Genomic DNA, 19,668 nt, shown 5'->3' on the forward strand with positions numbered 1-19,668 from the left:
TATCGAGTTCCGTCCTGGGGGCTCAATACCGGAAAAGAACTGATCAGTTTTATCCCAATGCATTCCGTTCAGGATGCATCAGTTCAGTCCCTCTTACGTTTTTTGGACGGAGAAAATACCGCAGCATGCCGCAGTTTTCTCTCTCCGGCCAAAAATCCTGAACACTTGCCGGAATACATTGAAATGTATCAGTGCCGGATCCGGCATTAAGTGTTTCCGGCAAAACGGATCTGGCTTTCAATGCTTTAAAAATGCAAAAAAAATTAATACCAGATCCGTTTTTCTGGATGACACCGGAGAGACGGATCCGGTATTTCAATGCATTTGTCAGACGGATCTGCAATCAGTTTGCGTCCAGATTTCCGGAATCCTCTGCCGCAAGTGTGAACGTAGCCTTAGAAGAAGACGAGAACCTGTCCTTACCTGGGTCTACCTCCATACAGCTGCAACCTGTCACCATGTATCAGTGCAGCTAAAAGCTATGGAGTGGCCGCTGCAAGGAAAATGCTGGCTTCCACTGCCCCTGGCAATATCAGCCATAGGCTGAATGCACACGGCCGTGGAACACAGACGTGAGCGGTCCGTGGCATCCTGCTGACGTATGATCTATGCGAGTGTATTACTGTAGTGCAGCGGTGGCATGAAGCGCACGGCGTCATAGCAACCAATGACGCAGCGGCTCCTGCTTTCAGCAGAATGCCAGGCAGGGATACCACGGACCGCTCACGTCTGTGTGCATTCGGCCATATGCTGGGGATTGCAGGAACTTAGTTCATGAACCAGGAAGCCGTCCTATAATGAATGAGATTGTAAATAGAAAGCTAAAAAAAATGACTTCTGCTACTAGTGGCGATCACATTGCTATTGTCAGGGTGATAAATGTTAAAATTCTTCCTTCCTGCATCCACCACTAGGGGGAGCTCAGTAAAGACAGATTTTTTTTTTTATGCCTTAAGCTCATAAGCTCCACCTAGTGGTGGCTGCAACAAAACACACAATGACAGACTTGTACACATTTTATGCCTTTGTTATCAGGCAGCCATGTTTTTTCGGCAGTACATACTTGCTGATCCTGAAGTTTGACTCCGACTACTCTGAAGGTGTTGTTGGCAGTATTATGGTAGATGTTAATCCGGCTGAAGCCCTGCTGCCCGGGTTTGATTGGCACCCATTTCTTGCTGGTGTCATCGTAGATCATGACAGAAGCACGAGCTTGGCAGATACTCTGTTCACTGCAAACACAAGAGAGAGAACAGGGTTAGTCACAGACGCCCAAAATCTGAACCTCAGAGACCGCCATAAAGCAGAAGGCCCCTCCTCCATATCCCTATGGAGCACACAGACCGACCGCCATTCATACGAGGGATGGGCATTGCTCTTCTGCAGCCAGCTCCATATGAGAATCAACAATTTCAAGATCTCTGATTGCTGTCAGGGAATTAATACATTGCTGTTTATTTTTTTTCAGAAACTGACCCCCCCCCCCCATACTTCTCGCAGCTGAGGGTTTGTTACAATTGTATCCAATCTAAACAATCCTCTGTGAGCTAAGTGGCCTGATTCCAGACTGATACATTGTCACAAACTGACAAGGAAGGTGGTCTACGCTGGACACAACTGTAACAAACCCTCAGCTGTGAGAAACACCATCCCAGCAGTGACGGCCAAGGACTGCAGAGGATTCATCCCTGTGAGAAAGCTCCCTAGGTAGGTACATACAGTAGGTCGAGCGCACAGTATAATTTCCCATTTTCTGCTTTCTGGAGCAGTTTATTCTCTGTTCTCATCCAGCGCACAGTCCAACTTCTCCTGCCCGGGACAGCAGTAGCCAGGATGCTTGCACAGTAATACTTCCCATTTTCCCTACTAATATTAATATTGACAGAGCATGCTGGGACTTGTAGTTCTATCTGCTGCAGCGTGAAGATAGGTTCCACCCTCTTGTGACTAAAGCCCTAGTGCAGGGTGACAGTCGCACTAGTCGCGGCCTCGCAACGTCCACTGAACTATTCCGGTCACAAGGCAATAGCGCCCTCTGCTGTCTAGAGTCAAAGCTTAGTGGTTGTAACAATGTATCAGTGTCCATTACATAGAAATATATTCTACATCTGTAGGTTTCCTGGGAAAACAGGATGGACAACCAACACGGCTGCCAGTAGCGATCACCCAGCTTTCCTAGAAACAGATTTCATTATCAATAAGTTCAGCGCTGATCATAGCTAATGAAATCGGATACATATGGAAGTTCTGTAGTGCAGAGCAGGACCCGCATACTACTACTCTCATCAGCCTCCTACCCAACACCCTCTGCCGCTGTCTCTAGGTACAATACGGTAACAATGCATTATTTTAATAGGCTTTGTGTTTCAAGATCTCTGCTTGCTGTCAGTGAAGGAAAAAGTTCTGTAGAGGCTTAAAACTTTTCCCGAATTGGTCGTGCTCCCACAGATGAAAGGTATTGGAGCTCATGCCCACGAACGTGCATTGGGAGCAGCAAATTGTGGCCCCCAATTAGCTGGCACTGTCCATGTGGCCGGCGCTGATGGAAGGGTCTGCGATCCGTCCGCACTGCAAAAAAGTAGAGCATGTTCCATTTTTTTTTTTTTTTTTGCAGTGCAGAGGCACGGAGCGAAATGCCACGGAAGTGCGCCGTAGTGCTTCCGTGGCCTCCAGCTCCATATCTTCCGGATTGCTGACCCATTCAAGTGTTTGTGTGCACGAGCCTTTAGAATGTGTCGGCAGCATCCCAAATCTCTCTTACCTATACTGATACACTGCTACAAACTATCAGCTGTGAAAGCCTTAAAGAGGACCTTTCACCGATTCTTACCCTATGAACTAACTATACAGACATGTAGAGCTGCGCCCAGGGATCTCTCTGCACTTACTATTATCCCCGGGCGCCGCTCCGTTCTCCTGCTATGCCCTCCGGTATCTTCGTTCCCTAAGTTATGGTAGGCGGAGTCTGCCCTAGCGCTGGCCAATCGCACTGCAGAGCTCACAGCCTGGGAGAAAATAACCTCCCAGGCTGTGAGCTCTGCGCTGCGATTGGCCAGCGCTAGGGCAGACTCCGCCTACCATAACTTAGGGACTGGTATCTCCGCCTACTATAACTTAGTGAGCGGAGATACCGGAGGGCATAACTGGAGAACGGAGCGGCGCCTGGGGATAATAGTAAGTGCAGTGAGATCCCCGGGCGCCACTCTCCATGTCTGTATAGTTAGTTCATAGGGTAAGAATCGGTGAAAGGTCCTCTTTAACATGTAAACATGAATGTCTGCATTTACTGATGGCAAGCAGAGTTCTTGCAAAAACGGAAGGAACCCGAAAAGTAAAGTACATCAGATCGCTGCAGAATTTCTCAGTATACAGCGATTGCACTTTCTAGAAAAGTAGACAAACCCTTTAAGAATTGTAAAACTTGTTACACATCGGTGGGGTACATGGCGCAGCGAGATGGGGGGTTCTGGGGTTCAGACACCGCCATCACAGGACAGCCCGGTGCTTTGTGCCTCCCCCCCACCCTTATTTACGGCGTTGCTCCGATAACCTGATCTGGGCCCCTTCTTCTTATGGGCCCCCAGCAGCTGCATCGCCCGCCTCTCCGGTAACGCCCTACGTACGTGTGACCCCTGACGTCACGGAGCTGCACGCTCGCCCATCCACAATCATCTGGTCATAAGGTTCTGTGCCGCAATTCATCAGAGTTTTCAAGCTCTCCGCTTGCTGTCATGGAATAGGATGCTTTCCTTATTTACTTCCAGAGGATGAAACATTGTCCTGGATAGATGTGAATGGCGCGAGCTGTGATACATTGTAACAAGCTGGGATTCTGCTCACATGAATCAGTTGCTCTACAGGTGCATGACCGGGACACATACTAATCTTCTGGTCCAATTCACTGACAGCAAACAGAGACTTTAATACATCATGTACATTAAAGAATGGCTTATCAGTTATTATATTTGTGCAAACTGGGGTTGTATCATCAGGGTAACCCAAATCCATACGTCTTATTAGGGTATAAGGACTTCAAGGGGAGTGGGGGTCCGCACTCAGGACCCCCCTTCTGAGCCATGTAATACTACTTCTCCCCATGCCTGCTTGGATAGGACTTTCCCATGTTAAACCAGCACCAATCTTATTATAACCAATTATTGCCGCTTATTATAGAAAGTGCAACGCCAAAAGTTTTCCGCAGCGTTTTTTTTATTTTATTTTTTATTTTTATATATACACTCCTCCAGTTAACCCCTAGTAAGCCAGGTAAAGCAAAGTTCATATTCATTTTGAACATGGGCGTGCCAAAATATTTGAAGTCTTACCAAGGGGGGGGCTCGGTTAGGCTTCGCCTGACTTTCAAAGTTCTCCCAAAGGCTTATTTTCTGCTTGCAATGTTCTCAGTTTGTTATATCTGTCTCCTGGGAAAGCTGGGTGACAGTAAGATCTGCCTCGATTGAAGGTTTATGCTGCAGAAAGCTGTGATACATCCCAGAGGCATCGCCCCCAAATCCAGGGGGCTCTGCGGCTGCCCTCTTATGCGGCAGAGGGTGCAACCTCCGCACACCCTGTAGCTATGTGCCCTTTAACCCCATGAAGGCTGTATGTAGTGCCTGCCATAACGGACAGAAAAATAAAAAAATAAACTAAAATCAGACATTTTATAGTTATATCTGTACCTGGGAAAGCTGGGAGACGAGCACTATGGCCATTATAGTTCCCATCGGGGCATCACACAGCTTTTCCAAATGCCTGAAAGGCAAATCTGCCTTAGTGCAGGGGGTTGTATCACTGAATAACCAGTAAGGGTCCTGGAAAAGCTGGGTGACGAGCAGTGGTTATGTTGGTTGTCACCCAGCTTTCCCAAACATCTGCCTTGCATTGAGGAAGTCAACGTCCAGGGGATGCATCACTGAATTAATTAGGAAGCCTTACCATTCAGGGGCCTGGGAAAGCTGGGTAACAACCGCCATATTGGCTTTTACCTTAACAGCCCAATTCAGAGTTCCATCAGGATGGCAGACAATAGACCTCCCATGGGGCTGTCACCCAGCTTTCCAAGGCTCCTGAAAGGCAAGGATGTCTTTTTATTCCCTGCTTGCATAGACAAAGCTGGATGACCAAGTGCGGCGACGGCCATAGTGTCACCCAGCTTTCCTGGAACATAGGGCATCCGATTGAAGGTCATCCTGTGACTCATCGCTGAGAAGATCATGAAGTCACCAGCTGGCGGTCTACATGGAGCAGTGGTCGGGGCAGCAGATGCTACTCAATGGCGGTGACCAGCATTAGGTTACAGAAAACGTAAACCGCTATTCATCCGTTATAACAGACGTGACGCCGGGCACCGACCAAGCGACCAGAACCGTGGCTTCTGAGAGAAAATCAAAAAAGTGCTGCACAGGCTTCGACCTGCTGGTTTATGACCCATTAAATACATTCCTCCCCCTCACGTCAGGTTAACCCTTGATTGGAAGTAACAAGATGTAAGACAGATTGTCAGCTGCAATGATAGAAGTGAAGATTCCCCCTTTGCTCCCTGTTCAGATTCCCTGCAGCACCCCCGCAGGATAGATGAGGAATAGCAATCCACCCATGGTTACACATTGGTGATCCATCAGCCTGTGACTGAAGAGGGCTGCTAAGCGAAAGACCATCCACCCATTAAAGGGCTTATCCAAAAATTAATGTAAATCAGATATCATACAATACATGACTATCCTATCTAACAAAGCTAGAACCAGCCCTGAGCCGCACCTGGATACAGAAATCTCCTCCAATTGCTCTGTCTCCTAGATTTATTTCTCAGGGAGTGTGTCCTTTCTGCGGCAGATTTTTACCTTTCACAGCTCAGGGGGTGCATCCTTCCTATTGCATCTGTATCTATCATATCTATGTGCCTATCCTGCTGGTGATCTTTACAGCTCAGGGGGGCATGTCCTTTCTGCTGCAGCTCTCTCCCTATTGCAGCTCAGGGGGCATGTCCTTTCTGCTGCACCTCTCTCCCTGAAACGGTCACAGCTTCTAATTGTAGCAATTTGCTGGTTTCAACTGAGGGATTGAACGGAGCATGTGCGACCACCTCAGCCATGTTACTAAGGTCAACAGGGAAATAAACAAATATGAAAAAATAACAGCAGGTGGCGCTATACAGATATATTTTATTCAATAGCTCGGTGGCTATACTACATTTTTAATTACATGCAATTACAAAAGTATTCACATCCAGGTGACCATACACCTTAGAGTCCTTTTACACTGGTAAAACGCTACACATCAAGAAACACCCTGATAGAACCCCCCCAACAGACCCCCCCCCCCCCAACAGACCCCCCCCCCCCCCCCCCCCCATGCAGAGAAGAGAGGAAAAGAAAAATAATATTAGAAAAAATTTCACCCTAGGAAACAAAAAGACCTCTTAAGTTCTGGCGACGTCTCCATCCAAACCTTTATAACACACCCTCCTTGTCATTAATAATCATGTGATTTTGTCATTTTTTCCATTTGATGATTAAAGTAGGAGTTTTTTTCCCACCACCCAAAATCTTAGAATCAACACAGAGATGACTCCTCCAGGAGGGGGGTGACAAGGGAAGCGCTCAACACAGCCAAACCAGTCTATTATTAAGGCCTCCTGCACACGACCGTTTTTCCCCCCCTTTACGGGCCGTTTTTTGCGTTCCGTATACGGAACCATTCATTTCAATGGTTGCGCAAAAAAAATGGAATGTACTCCGTATGCATTCCGTTTCCGTTTTTCCGTTCCGTTTAAAGATAGAACATGTCAATGGGTCCGCAGAAAAACGGAACACATATGGAAATGCATCCGTATGTCTTCCGTTTTTTTGCGGAACCATCTATTGAAAATGTTATGCCCGGCCCAATTTTATCTATGTAATTACTGTATATGCCATACGGAAAAAAAAACAACTGAACAACGGATCCGTGAAAAACAGACCGCAAAACACCGAAAAAGCCATACGGGCGTGTGCAGGAGGCCTAAGGATTTGGCCTAAACTTGAAAGATATGATGACAAAAAAAAGTTACAACTTTTGCAGCATGCCAGAAATGTGGTAACGTGGCCTGAGAAGTTGTGGCTTCCACCCTTCTACTTGATGCCAACCCTATTATGCAAAAGTGACTGCCTCAGAAAGCGCTCAGTTTATCTATAGGACCCCTGCTGGCCAGAGATGGCATTGCAATCCACTCACGGTTAGGCCTCATGCCCGCGACCGTTGTGTGCATCCGCGGCCGTTGTTCCGTTTTCCGTTTTTTTTCGCGGACCCTTTGACTTTCAATGGGTCCATGGAAAAATCGGAAAATGCACCGTTTTGCAGCCGCATCCGTGATCCGTGTTTCCTGTCCGTCAAAAAAATATGACCTGTCCTATTTTTTTGACGGACAACGGTTCATGGACCCATTCAAGTCAATGGGTCCGTGAAAAAACACGGATGCACACAAGATTGCCATCCGCGTCCGTCATCCTTGTCTGTAGGCTACTTTCACACAGACTGATCCGTTGATCCGTCTGCATAAAAGCTTTTTAGATCTGATTTTTCACTTTGTGAAAACTCAGATCCGACAGTATATTCTAACACAGAGGCGTTCTCATAGTGATGGGGACGCTTCAGGTTAGAATATACTAAAAGAACTGTGTACATGACTGCCCCCTGCTGCCTGGCAGGTGCTGCCAGGCAGTAGGGGGTAGAACCCCCCCCTCCCCCCCCCTGTATTTAACACATTGGTGGCCAGTGCGGCCGGCCCCCCCTCCCTTGTATTTAACACATTGGTGGCCAGTTCGGCCGGCCCCCCCTCCCTCCCTCCACCCCCCCCACTAATTAAAATGACGACCCCCCATCATTGGTGGCAGCGGAGAGTTCCGATCGGAGTCCCAGTTTAATCGCTGGGGCTCCGATCGGTTACCATGGCACCCAAGACGCTACTGCAGTCCTGGCTGCCATGGTTACTTAGCAATTTTAGAAGCATTATACTTACCTGCGATGTCTGTGACCGGCCGGGCGCTCCTCCTACTGGTAAGTGAAAGGTCTGTGCGGCGCATTGCTTATAGCTCAGTTTTATGCTCAGTTTTCCCACAGCGCCCCAGCAGGACATCTAGGGTATAGCAAGCTACACCATTGTAAACAGCAAGGACCTATGAAGTGCTATTATTCACACTGCCAGTAGAAGACCACCCACCTATTTGGTATAGGTGCCCTTAATGCGCACTTAAAGGGATATGGTCTATCCAGAGCAGAGTCTTCAGATCGAGTAGGGACTTATCTCTGGCAACAGCAGCAGAAGGATAGACGGCGTCTTTAGAAATAATCGTCTACAATTTCCTGCCCTGTAAATCTCACTGCCCGAGTCTCATGGCGCAATCTGATTCGTGATGTTATCGGCACCAATTATTTGAATATACAAAAAAAAACACAATCCGGGGACATCAGGCAGGGAAGCCCTATGTCCTGAATATATGTAGGACAAGGGCTTTGTCATCAAAGACACTGGTTATAAAGGGTTAATGCCTAAATTGCTGTGCTCGACAATAATATTAATGCAGTCCGAAGGAGGAATCAATGACACTAGATTTCCCGTAAGTTTTCCCTCCTCCAGCCATTAAATTCAGGCAGCGTGAAGAAGAGATATTATTGTGTGTCCTATCCATAATAGCATGCACAGAAGAAAAAAAAAAGAGCACAGTTACAATTCAGCAAACTTCAGAGCTGAAATCTCCCAGCCAGGGGCAGATTGGGAATTTAAAGTGGCCCTGGAAAAAAAAAAACTAAAAGTGGCCCAATGTTGAAGGTGGCACTAAATTGATAGAAGACGGGACAATATAAGTAGATGGGGCCAGCAATACCATAGTTCAGCACAGTATACTGCCCCCCCCCCCCCCGCCACGATATTCAACTGTATCATCGTCCTGAGGACAGTAATACAGTTCAGTTCTGGAGGGCAACTGCAGCCTTTGAGCATCAGATCATTATGTTCCTGCCCCTGGGGACATCAGGAGAGTTTGGGTGGCCCCCTGGGCATCGGCCCACCGGGAAATTTCCCTGTAGGGTCTATGGCCAATCCGCCCCTGCTCCCAGCAATATCCTGTACAGTGTCTGCATAAAGCTTGCTTAGGTGATTGGCATTCAGGGAATTGGCTGTGATCCGCTAGGTCTTATCTGATGTAAAGCAAACTAACCTCCCCCCGGCATTAAAACAGCTCATTAAAACAGCTCCGCTAAGGAGCTGAAAGTGAGTTTGACGACAAATTTGCTGACAGTTTCCAAAAAACAACAACAGCAGAATAGTGAGTGCAGCTCTGGAGTATAATATAGGATGTAACTCAGGATAAGTACAGGATAAGTAATGTATGTACACAGTGACTGCACCAGCAGAATAGTGAGTGCAGCTCTGGAGTATAATATAGGATGTAACTCAGGATCAGTACAGGATAAGTAATGTATGTACACAGTGACTGCACCAGCAGAATAGTGAGTGCAGCTCTGGAGTATAATACAAGATGTAACAGGATCAGTACAGGATAAGTAATGTAATGTAATGTATGTACACAGTGACTGCACCAGCAGAATAGTGAGTGCAGCTCTGGAGTATAATATAGGATGTAACTCAGGATCAGTACGGGATAAGTAATGTATGTACACAGTGACTGCACCAGCAGAATAGTGAGTGCAGCTCTGGAGTATAATACAGGATGTAACTCAGGATCAGTACAGGATAAGTAATGTATGTACACAGTGACTGCACCAGCAGAATAGTGAGTGCAGCTCTGGAGTATAATACAGGATGTACCTGAGCATCAGTACAGGATAAGTAATGTAATGTGTTCATGGGCCATTACAGCCACACAAAATTCCGTTTGTGTATGTATTTCGCCATAGTGATGTGCACCTGCAGGCAGGTTGTGCTGACTCAACCCCTTATATTTTTTTCTTTGTAGCATATATTGGAGGCGTGGCGATCTCCTTTGAGTCAAGCACACCTGACCAGTTAATCTGTCCTGGAGGCTGGTTTTAAAGTCAGTATAAAACTGAGTCTGCTTATATAGAACCTACCATTAGCCATCTGGCTCCAGGAGAAGTATATGGTGGGTTCAGCATGCATGTTGGTACTTGCATCCCTGGATCCGATGAAAGCTGTAATGGCACCGGACGGGGTTACAAGCAAAGTGTACTTGGCTTGCATGCTGACCTACATTCCCTGGATTTTGTGTGGCTGTCATGGCCCATGAACAGGTAGGAACAAGAGTTAGGGACCACTTTTTTCTTTGTAGTAATGTAATGTATGTACACAGTGACTGCACCAGCAGAATAGTGAGTGCAGCTCTGGAGTATAATACAGGATGTAACTCAGGATCAGTACAGGATAAGTAATGTATGTACACAGTGACTGCACCAGCAGAATAGTGAGTGCAGCTCTGGAGTATAATACAGGATGTAACTCAGGATCAGTACAGGATAAGTAATGTATGTACACAGTGACTGCACCAGCAGAATAGTGAGTGCAGCTCTGGAGTATAACACAGGATGTAACTGAGGATCAATACAGGATAAGTAATGTATGTACACAGTGACTGCACCATCAGAATAGTGAGTGCAGCTCTGGAGTATAATACAGGATGTAACTGAGGATCAGTACAGGATAAGTAATGTAATGTATATACACAGTGACTCCACCAGCAGAATAGTGAGTGCAGCTCTGGAGTATAATACAAGATGTAACTGAGGATCAGTACAGGATAAGTAATGTAATGTATGTACACAGTGACTGCACCAGCAGAATAGTGAGTGCAGCTCTGGAGTATAATACAGGATGTAACTCAGGATCAGTACAGGATAAGTAATGTATGTATACAGTGACTGCACCAGCAGAATAGTGAGTGCAGCTCTGGAGTATAATACATGATGTAACTCAGGATCAGTACAGGATAAGTAATGTAATGTAATGTATGTAAACAGTGACTCCACCAGCAGAATAGTGAGTGCAGCTCTGGAGTATAATACAGGATGTAACTCAGGATCAGTACAGGATAAGTAATGTATATACACAGTGACTCCACAAGCAGAATAGTGAGTGCAGCTCTGGAGTATAATACAAGATGTAACTGAGGATCAGTACAGGATAAGTAATGTAATGTATGTACACAGTGACTGCACCAGCAGAATAGTGAGTGCAGCTCTGGAGTATAATATAGGATGTAACACAGTGACTCAACAACTTTCTGTATATCCCTGACCAAAAAAAGTACACAGGGGCGATAGGTTGAGGCACACTTCCACTTATGGCCACAAGATGGCAACAATAAAGTTATGGCAATGTTCTGCTCATCATGGGAACATCAATAGGAAAAGATTTACCAGCAGTAGCTATTTTATTCAGATCTCGTCCAGCAAGTCAATGAATCCAAGGCCGGCGTCTGCACCCGGCACACCCGGGCAAGTGCTGGGGCCCACAGCTCCTGCGGGGGCCCACAGCACAGCTGCCAGAGGCCAGAATCAATGAGTGCTTCCATCAATACAGATGGAAGCACTCATTGCTGGAGCGCAGGGAGCTGGGTCAGGTCCCTCACCGCTCAGCTCCCCGCGCTCCTCCAGACGTCTCCCTGTTCCACCATTCAGCCTGCAGGCACAGATCGCACTGTCGGCGGAGCCTGCAGCCCAATAATCTGCATAAGCTCCGCCCACACAGTGCTGCAGAGCAATCTGTGCCTGCAGGGAAGAGAGGTATGTGAGCTTCAGGAACGGGACAAGGTGAGTAGTTACTGTGTTTTTTTTGTTTTTAATACAGAGGGGTCACAGAGGACTTTATTACTATGGGGGGGAGGGCACAGTGGGGATTATTATTGTGAAGGGGGCACAATGGGGATTATTACTATGAAGGGGGCACAGATTGGGCATTACAACTGTGAAAGGGGCACAGAGGGCATAACTACTGTGAGGGGGTACACATCTGTACAAAACTACTGTGAAGGTTGTACAATGAGGGCAATACTACTGTGAGGCTGTACAATTTATTTTTAAGTATTGGGGGAAGGGGATGCCAGAGAAAGGACCCGCCCTGGGTGCCAAACACCATAGGCACGCCACTGAAGCAGGGAACTATTTCGTCCCCGCTCCACCATTGAGCCGTCAGCGCTCCACCGCAGCACAATGTCCTCACACATGGTCCTGCTGATCTGTGTAGGAGGAGGAGCGTGGCGGGCTGGTGATCGGCCTCTGCTCCTCCTACACAGCAGCGCCACGTGTCACAGTATCCTACTGATGGGAGCGCAGATCATGGGAGGAGCCGGGGGACTGAGGCCAGGAGGGTTTATGGTTTGTTTTTTTCGCTTCCTGTGAAGGGGGAAAATCTGGGCATAACCACTGTGAGGGGGCACTGGGCACATATCTTGGCATAAGAACGAGTACAGTGAAGGTCTTTCAAAGGGTTACAGGCAATCATATGATGCAACGGAAAAAGGTGTGGAGGTTGCAGTAAAATAATTTTGTCAATTCAGTAGATAAGAATGCAGAAAAGATGGTAAAAAGTCTACAAAGAAAAAAACACTGTAAAACTATATAAGAAACACATACAGATCTCTGACCTATAAAAATAGCCATAAATGTTCCTGCAATAAAAGAATACTAGAATTACTACGTTATATCATCCAGCAACCTATGTACAAGAATATAACTACTATAATACTGCTCCTATGTACAAGAATATAACTACTATAATACTGCTCCTATGTACAAGAATATAACTACTATAATACTGCTCCTATGTACAAGAATATAACTAATATAATACTGCCTCCTATGTACAAGAATATAACTACTATAATACTGCTTCCTATGTACAGGAATATAACTACTATAATACTGCCTCCTATGTACAAGAATATAACTACTATAATACTGCTCCTATGTACAAGAATATAACTACTATAATACTGCCTCCTATGTACAAGAATATAACTACTATAATACTGCTCCTATGTACAGGAATATAACTACTATAATACTGCTCCTATGTACAAGAATATAACTACTATAATACTACCTCCTATGTACAGGAATATAACTACTATAATACTGCCTCCTATGTACAAGAATATAACTACTATAATACTGCTCCTATATACAAGAATATAACTACTATAATACCGCTCCTATGTACAATAATATAACTACTATAATACTGCCCCCTATGTACAAGAATATAACTACTATAATACTGCTCCTATGTACAAGAATATAACTACTATAATACTGCCTCCTATGTACAAGAATATAACTACTATAATACTGCTCCTATGTACAAGAATATAACTACTATAATACTGCTGCTATGTACAAGAATATAACTACTATAATACTGCTCCTATGTACAAGAATATAACTACTATAATACCGCTCCTATGTACAAGAATGTAACTACTATAATACTGCTCCTATGTACATGAATATAACTACTATAATACTGCCTCCTATGTACAAGAATATAACTACTATAATACTGCTCCTATGTACAAGAATATAACTACTATAATACCGCTCCTATGTACAAGAATGTAACTACTATAATACTGCTCCTATGTACAGGAATATAACTACTATATTACTGCTCCTATGTACAGGAATATAACTACTATAATACCGCTCCTATGTACAAGAATATAACTACTATAATACCGCTCCTATGTACAAGAATATAACTACTATATTACTGCTCCTATGTACAGGAATATAACTACTATAATACTGCCTCCTATGTACAAGAATATAACTACTATAATACTGCTCCTATGTACAAGAATGTAACTACTATAATACTGCTCCTATGTACAAGAATATAACTACTATAATACTGCTACTATGTACAAGAATATAACTACTATAATACCGCTCCTATGTACAAGAATATAACTACTATATTACTGCTCCTATGTACAAGAATATAACTACTATAATACCGCTCCTATGTACAAGAATGTAACTACTATAATACTGCTCCTATGTACAGGAATATAACTACTATATTACTGCTCCTATGTACAGGAATATAACTACTATAATACTGCTTCTATGTACAAGAATATAACTACTATAATACCGCTCCTATGTACAAGAATGTAACTACTATAATACTGCTCCTATGTACAGGAATATAACTACTATAATACTGCCTCCTATGTACAAGAATATAACTACTATAATACCGCTCCTATGTACAAGAATATAACTACTATATTACTGCTCCTATGTACAGGAATATAACTACTATAATACTGCCTCCTATGTACAAGAATATAACTACTATAATACTGCTCCTATGTACAAGAATGTAACTACTATAATACTGCTCCTATGTACAAGAATATAACTACTATAATACTGCTCCTATGTACAAGAATATAACTACTATAATACCGCTACTATGTACAAGAATATAACTACTATAATACCGCTCCTATGTACAAGAATATAACTACTATATTGCTGCTCCTATGTACAAGAATATAACTACTATAATACCGCTCCTATGTACAAGAATGTAACTACTATAATACTGCTCCTATGTACAGGAATATAACTACTATATTACTGCTCCTATGTACAGGAATATAACTACTATAATACTGCTCCTATGTACAAGAATATAACTACTATAATACCGCTCCTATGTACAAGAATATAACTACTATATTACTGCTCCTATGTACAGGAATATAACTACTATAATACCGCTCCTATGTACAAGAATATAACTACTATATTACTGCTCCTATGTACAAGAATATAACTACTATAATACCGCTCCTATGTACAAGAATGTAACTACTATAATACTGCTCCTATGTACAGGAATATAACTACTATATTACTGCTCCTATGTACAGGAATATAACTACTATAATACTGCTTCTATGTACAAGAATATAACTACTATAATACCGCTCCTATGTACAAGAATGTAACTACTATAATACTGCTCCTATGTACAGGAATATAACTACTATATTACTGCTCCTATGTACAGGAATATAACTACTATAATACTGCTCCTATGTACAAGAATATAACTACTATAATACCGCTCCTATGTACAAGAATATAACTACTATATTACTGCTCCTATGTACAGGAATATAACTACTATAATACTGCCTCCTATGTACAAGAATATAACTACTATAATACTGCTCCTATGTACAAGAATGTAACTACTATATTACTGCTCCTATGTACAGGAATATAACTACTATAATACTGCTCCTATGTACAAGAATATAACTACTATAATACCGCTCCTATGTACAAGAATATAACTACTATATTACTGCTCCTATGTACAGGAATATAACTACTATAATACTGCCTCCTATGTACAAGAATATAACTACTATAATACTGCTCCTATGTACAAGAATATAACTACTATAATACTGCTCCTATGTACAAGTATATAACTACTATAATACTGCTCCTACATACAAGAGTATAACTGCTATAATACTGCCTTCTATGTACAAGAATATAACTACTATAATACTGCTCCTATGTACAAGAATATAACTACTATAATACTGCCCACTATATACAAGAATATAACTACTATAATACTGCTCCTATGTACAAGAATATAACTACTATAATACTGCTCCTATGTACAAGAATATAACTACTATAATACTGCTCCTATGTACAGGAATATAACTACTATAATACTGCCTCCTATGTACAAGAATATAACTACTATAATACTGCTCCTATGTACAAGAATATAACTACTATAATACTGCCTCCTATGTACAAGAATATAACTACTATAATACTGCTCCTATGTACAAGAATATAACTACTATAATACTGCTCCTATGTACAAGAATATAACTACTATAATACTGCTCCTATGTACAGGAACATAACTACTATAATACTGCCTCCTATGTACAAGAATATAACTACTATAATACTGCTCATATGTATAAGAATATAACTGCTATAATACTGCCTCCTATGTACAAGAATATAACTACTATAATACTGCCTCCTATGTACAAGTATATAACTACTATAATACTGCCTCCTATGTACAAGAATATAACTACTATAATACTGCTCCTATGTACAAGAATATAACTACTATAATACTGCCTCCTATGTACAGGAATATAACTACTATAATACTGCCCCCTATGTACAAGAATATAACTACTATAATACTTCTATGTACAAGAATATAATTACTATAATACTGCTCCTATGTACAAGAATATAACTACTATAATACTGCTCCTATGTACAAGAATATAACTACTATAATACTGCCTCCTATGTACAAGAATATAACTACTATAATACTGCTCCTATGTACAAGAATATGCTGATACTGAGGGACATATGAGCAGTAATTAGTAGAGCTCGTTATCTGCTGTGGTATTTGAAAGGATGGAAAGTTATTCAGACTTGTAAGAACTCGGTGACAACCACAAGCTTGATTCTCACTTAAGACTCTGGGAACGAAACTTCACAGTAACCAAGACCCCGTCACCTTCACAGCAGAACAGAGACGGCTTCTAACCCTGTCGATAACCACAGTTCCTGTCCTGAACCTGAGCATTAGAACTGTGACAACTTCCCCGATAAAGAAATTTAAGTTCTGTTTCTCCTTTTGTATTTTATCAGTGACAGATTCATGTGTTATTTCAATTCGGAAAATACAGAATCCATATATTTTCTGAAGGGACAAAGATTCCTTCTATAACCTAATGTAAAGAATTAATCTACTTACCCGGTAATGATCCAAACAAGCATTTTCACTGAGTGCAGCTCTGGAGTATAATACATGATGTAACTCAGGATCAGTACAGGATAAGTAATGTATGTACACAGTGACTGCACCAGCAGAATAGTGAGTGCAGCTCTGGAGTAATGTATGGATAAGTAATGTATGTACACAGTGACTGCACCAGCAGAATAGTGAGTGCAGCTCTGGAGTATAATACAGGATGTAACTCAGGATCAGTACAGGATAAGTAATATATGTACACAGTGACTGCACCAGCAGAATAGTGAGTGCAGCTCTGGAGTATAATACAGGATGTAACTCAGGATCAGTACAGGATAAGTAATGTAATGTACACAGTGACTGCACCAGCAGAATAGTGAGTGCAGCTCTGGAGTATAATACAGGATGTAACTCAGGATCAGTACAGGATAAGTAATGTATGTACACAGTGACTCCACCAGCAGAATAGTGAGTGCAGCTCTGGAGTATAATACAGGATGTAACTCAGGATCAGTACAGGATAAGTAATGTATGTACACAGTGACTCCACCAGCAGAATAGTGAGTGCAGCTCTGGAGTATAATACAGGATGTAACTCAGAATCAGTACAGGATAAGTAATGTATGTACACAGTGACTGCACCAGCAGAATAGTGAGTGCAGCTCTGGATACAATACAGGATATGAAAATAAAGGCATGTATTTTAGGCACCCATTGAACAGCTCCTGTATATTGATTAGCCAGGAGGGCACACAACCCTTACTAGTCACATGATCCCTCAGTCTAATTTTTTTTTTCCCCTGTAGGTGGATCTGTCACCACCAGACAGATCTCATTCTGCATCCGTTTAGTCTCTGCAAAACTACAACTCCAATCATACCCTGTCAGCCAGTTTTGTAAAACAGACACCTGTGACTATAGACTTACCTGGATGACATGGCGACAGAACAAAAACCAAAGGTGAGATCAGAATCTATGAGACGGCTGGGTCGCCCGCATGACAGGGACGCTGATGCTGAACTCTTCGATTTGGGGAACACTGGTTCGTATTCAGAGAGAAGGCACAGGAAGAGGATGTTCTACCAAAGTAGCCCGAGCAGGAAGTGCGATGGCTTTTGGTACAAGAACCGAAACAGCACGCTGAGATCATTCACATGTGAGACTTCTGAATATAAAGTATTAACCCCTTCAGGGGTGGGAAACTGTTGACGGTTAAACTTGGGCCATACTTATTCATCTCCATGGAGTTTCTATCATCTTTTGTGATGGACGTTATGAAAAAGTTACAAACAGCCAAGCCAAATGATTACAAAGAGCCCCCCCAAATAACTGACCATAGACAGAGTGTCCCGATGCTGCCCCCTCTAACCTGCACTGGAATCTGGCAGTACCTGTTCAAGTTCTCTACAGCACCCCTACAGGTGGATCAAAGCATTACAGTTCTCATTAAAATCAAGGAGCTGTCTATGTATTGTGTGGACATCTTGGGTCCTCCAGTGTGAAGGACGCTCTTTGTAGCCTCTCATTGTACCCCAACGGATTTCAACTCAGCTGTCATCATGGATCCTTCTCTCAAATGAAAAAGAATAACTTCTGTGATAGCAACCATGTTGGTCTTCACCCAACTTCTCCAGGTTCCTGACCAGTAAAATTGCTAAGTTGTGAAGTGATACATTATATCCCCTGCTGTCTTACTGCTGTGCAACTAGACAGATTGGCCATTTAGGACTGCCATATATATACAGTTGCAAGAAAAAGTATGTGAACCCTTTGGAATGATATGGATTTCTGCACAAATTGGTCATAAAATGTGATCTGATCTTCATCTAAGTCACAACAATAGACAATCACAGTCTGCTTAAACTAATAACACACAAAGAATTAAATGTTACCATGTTTTTATTGAACACACCATGTAAACATTCACAGTGCAGGTGGAAAAAGTATGTGAACCCCTAGACTAATGACATCTCCAAGAGCTAATTGGAGTGAGGTGTCAGCCAACTGGAGTCCAATCAATGAGATGAGATTGGAGGTGTTGGTTACAGCTGCCCTGCCCTATAAAAAACACACACCAGTTCTGGGTTTGCTTTTCACAAGAAGCATTGCCTGATGTGAATGATGCCTCGCACAAAAGAGCTCTCAGAAGACCTACGACTAAGAATTGTTGACTTGCATAAAGCTGGAAAGGGTTATAAAAGTATCTCCAAAAGCCTTGCTGTTCATCAGTCCACGGTAAGACAAATTGTCTATAAATGGAGAAAGTTCAGCACTGCTGCTACTCTCCCTAGGAGTGGCCGTCCTGTAAAGATGACTGCAAGAGCACAGCGCAGACTGCTCAATGAGGTGAAGAAGAATCCTAGAGTGTCAGCTAAAGACTTACAAAAGTCTCTGGCATATGCTCACATCCCTGTTAGCGAATCTACGATACGTAAAACACTAAACAAGAATGGATTTCATGGGAGGACACCACAGAGGAAGCCACTGCTGTCCAAAAAAAACATTGCTGCACGTTTACAGTTTGCACAAGAGCACCTGGATGTTCCACAGCAGTACTGGCAAAATATTCTGTGGACAGATGAGACCAAAGTTGAGTTGTTTGGAAGAAACACACAACACTATGTGTGGAGAAAAATAGGCACAGCACACCAACATCAAAGCCTCATCCCAACTGTGAAGTACGGTGGTGGGGGCATCATGGTTTGGGGCTGCTTTGCTGCGTCAGGGCCAGGACGAAATGCTATCATCGAAGGAAAAATGAATTCCCAAGTTTATCAAGACATTTTGCAGGAGAACTTAAGGCCATCTGTCCACCAGCTGAAGCTCAACAGAAGATGGGTGCTGCAACAGGACAACGACCCAAAGCATAGAAGTAAATCAAC

The 19,668-nt window shown here is 43.1% G+C and overlaps 1 protein-coding gene across 7 annotated transcripts in view; it reads right to left on the reverse strand.

Moving 5' to 3' along the window:
• Positions 1–19,668, reverse strand: part of EVL (Enah/Vasp-like) — a 111,821-nt gene that overhangs the window by 38,461 nt on the left and 53,692 nt on the right. For 6 of the 7 annotated variants that reach the window (XM_040412676.1, XM_040412674.1, XM_040412673.1 and 3 more), the window contains one exon: positions 1,064–1,232. In XM_040412676.1, the coding sequence (XP_040268610.1) occupies positions 1,064–1,232 (169 nt within the window). Of the gene's footprint in view, positions 1–1,063; positions 1,233–17,713; positions 17,852–19,668 lie in introns of those variants that run through there. The other variant, XM_040412675.1, reaches the window with a different exon arrangement.

Source organism: Bufo bufo, chromosome 11, assembly GCF_905171765.1.
Source record: "Bufo bufo chromosome 11, aBufBuf1.1, whole genome shotgun sequence".
NCBI classification, from domain to species: domain Eukaryota; kingdom Metazoa; phylum Chordata; class Amphibia; order Anura; family Bufonidae; genus Bufo; species Bufo bufo.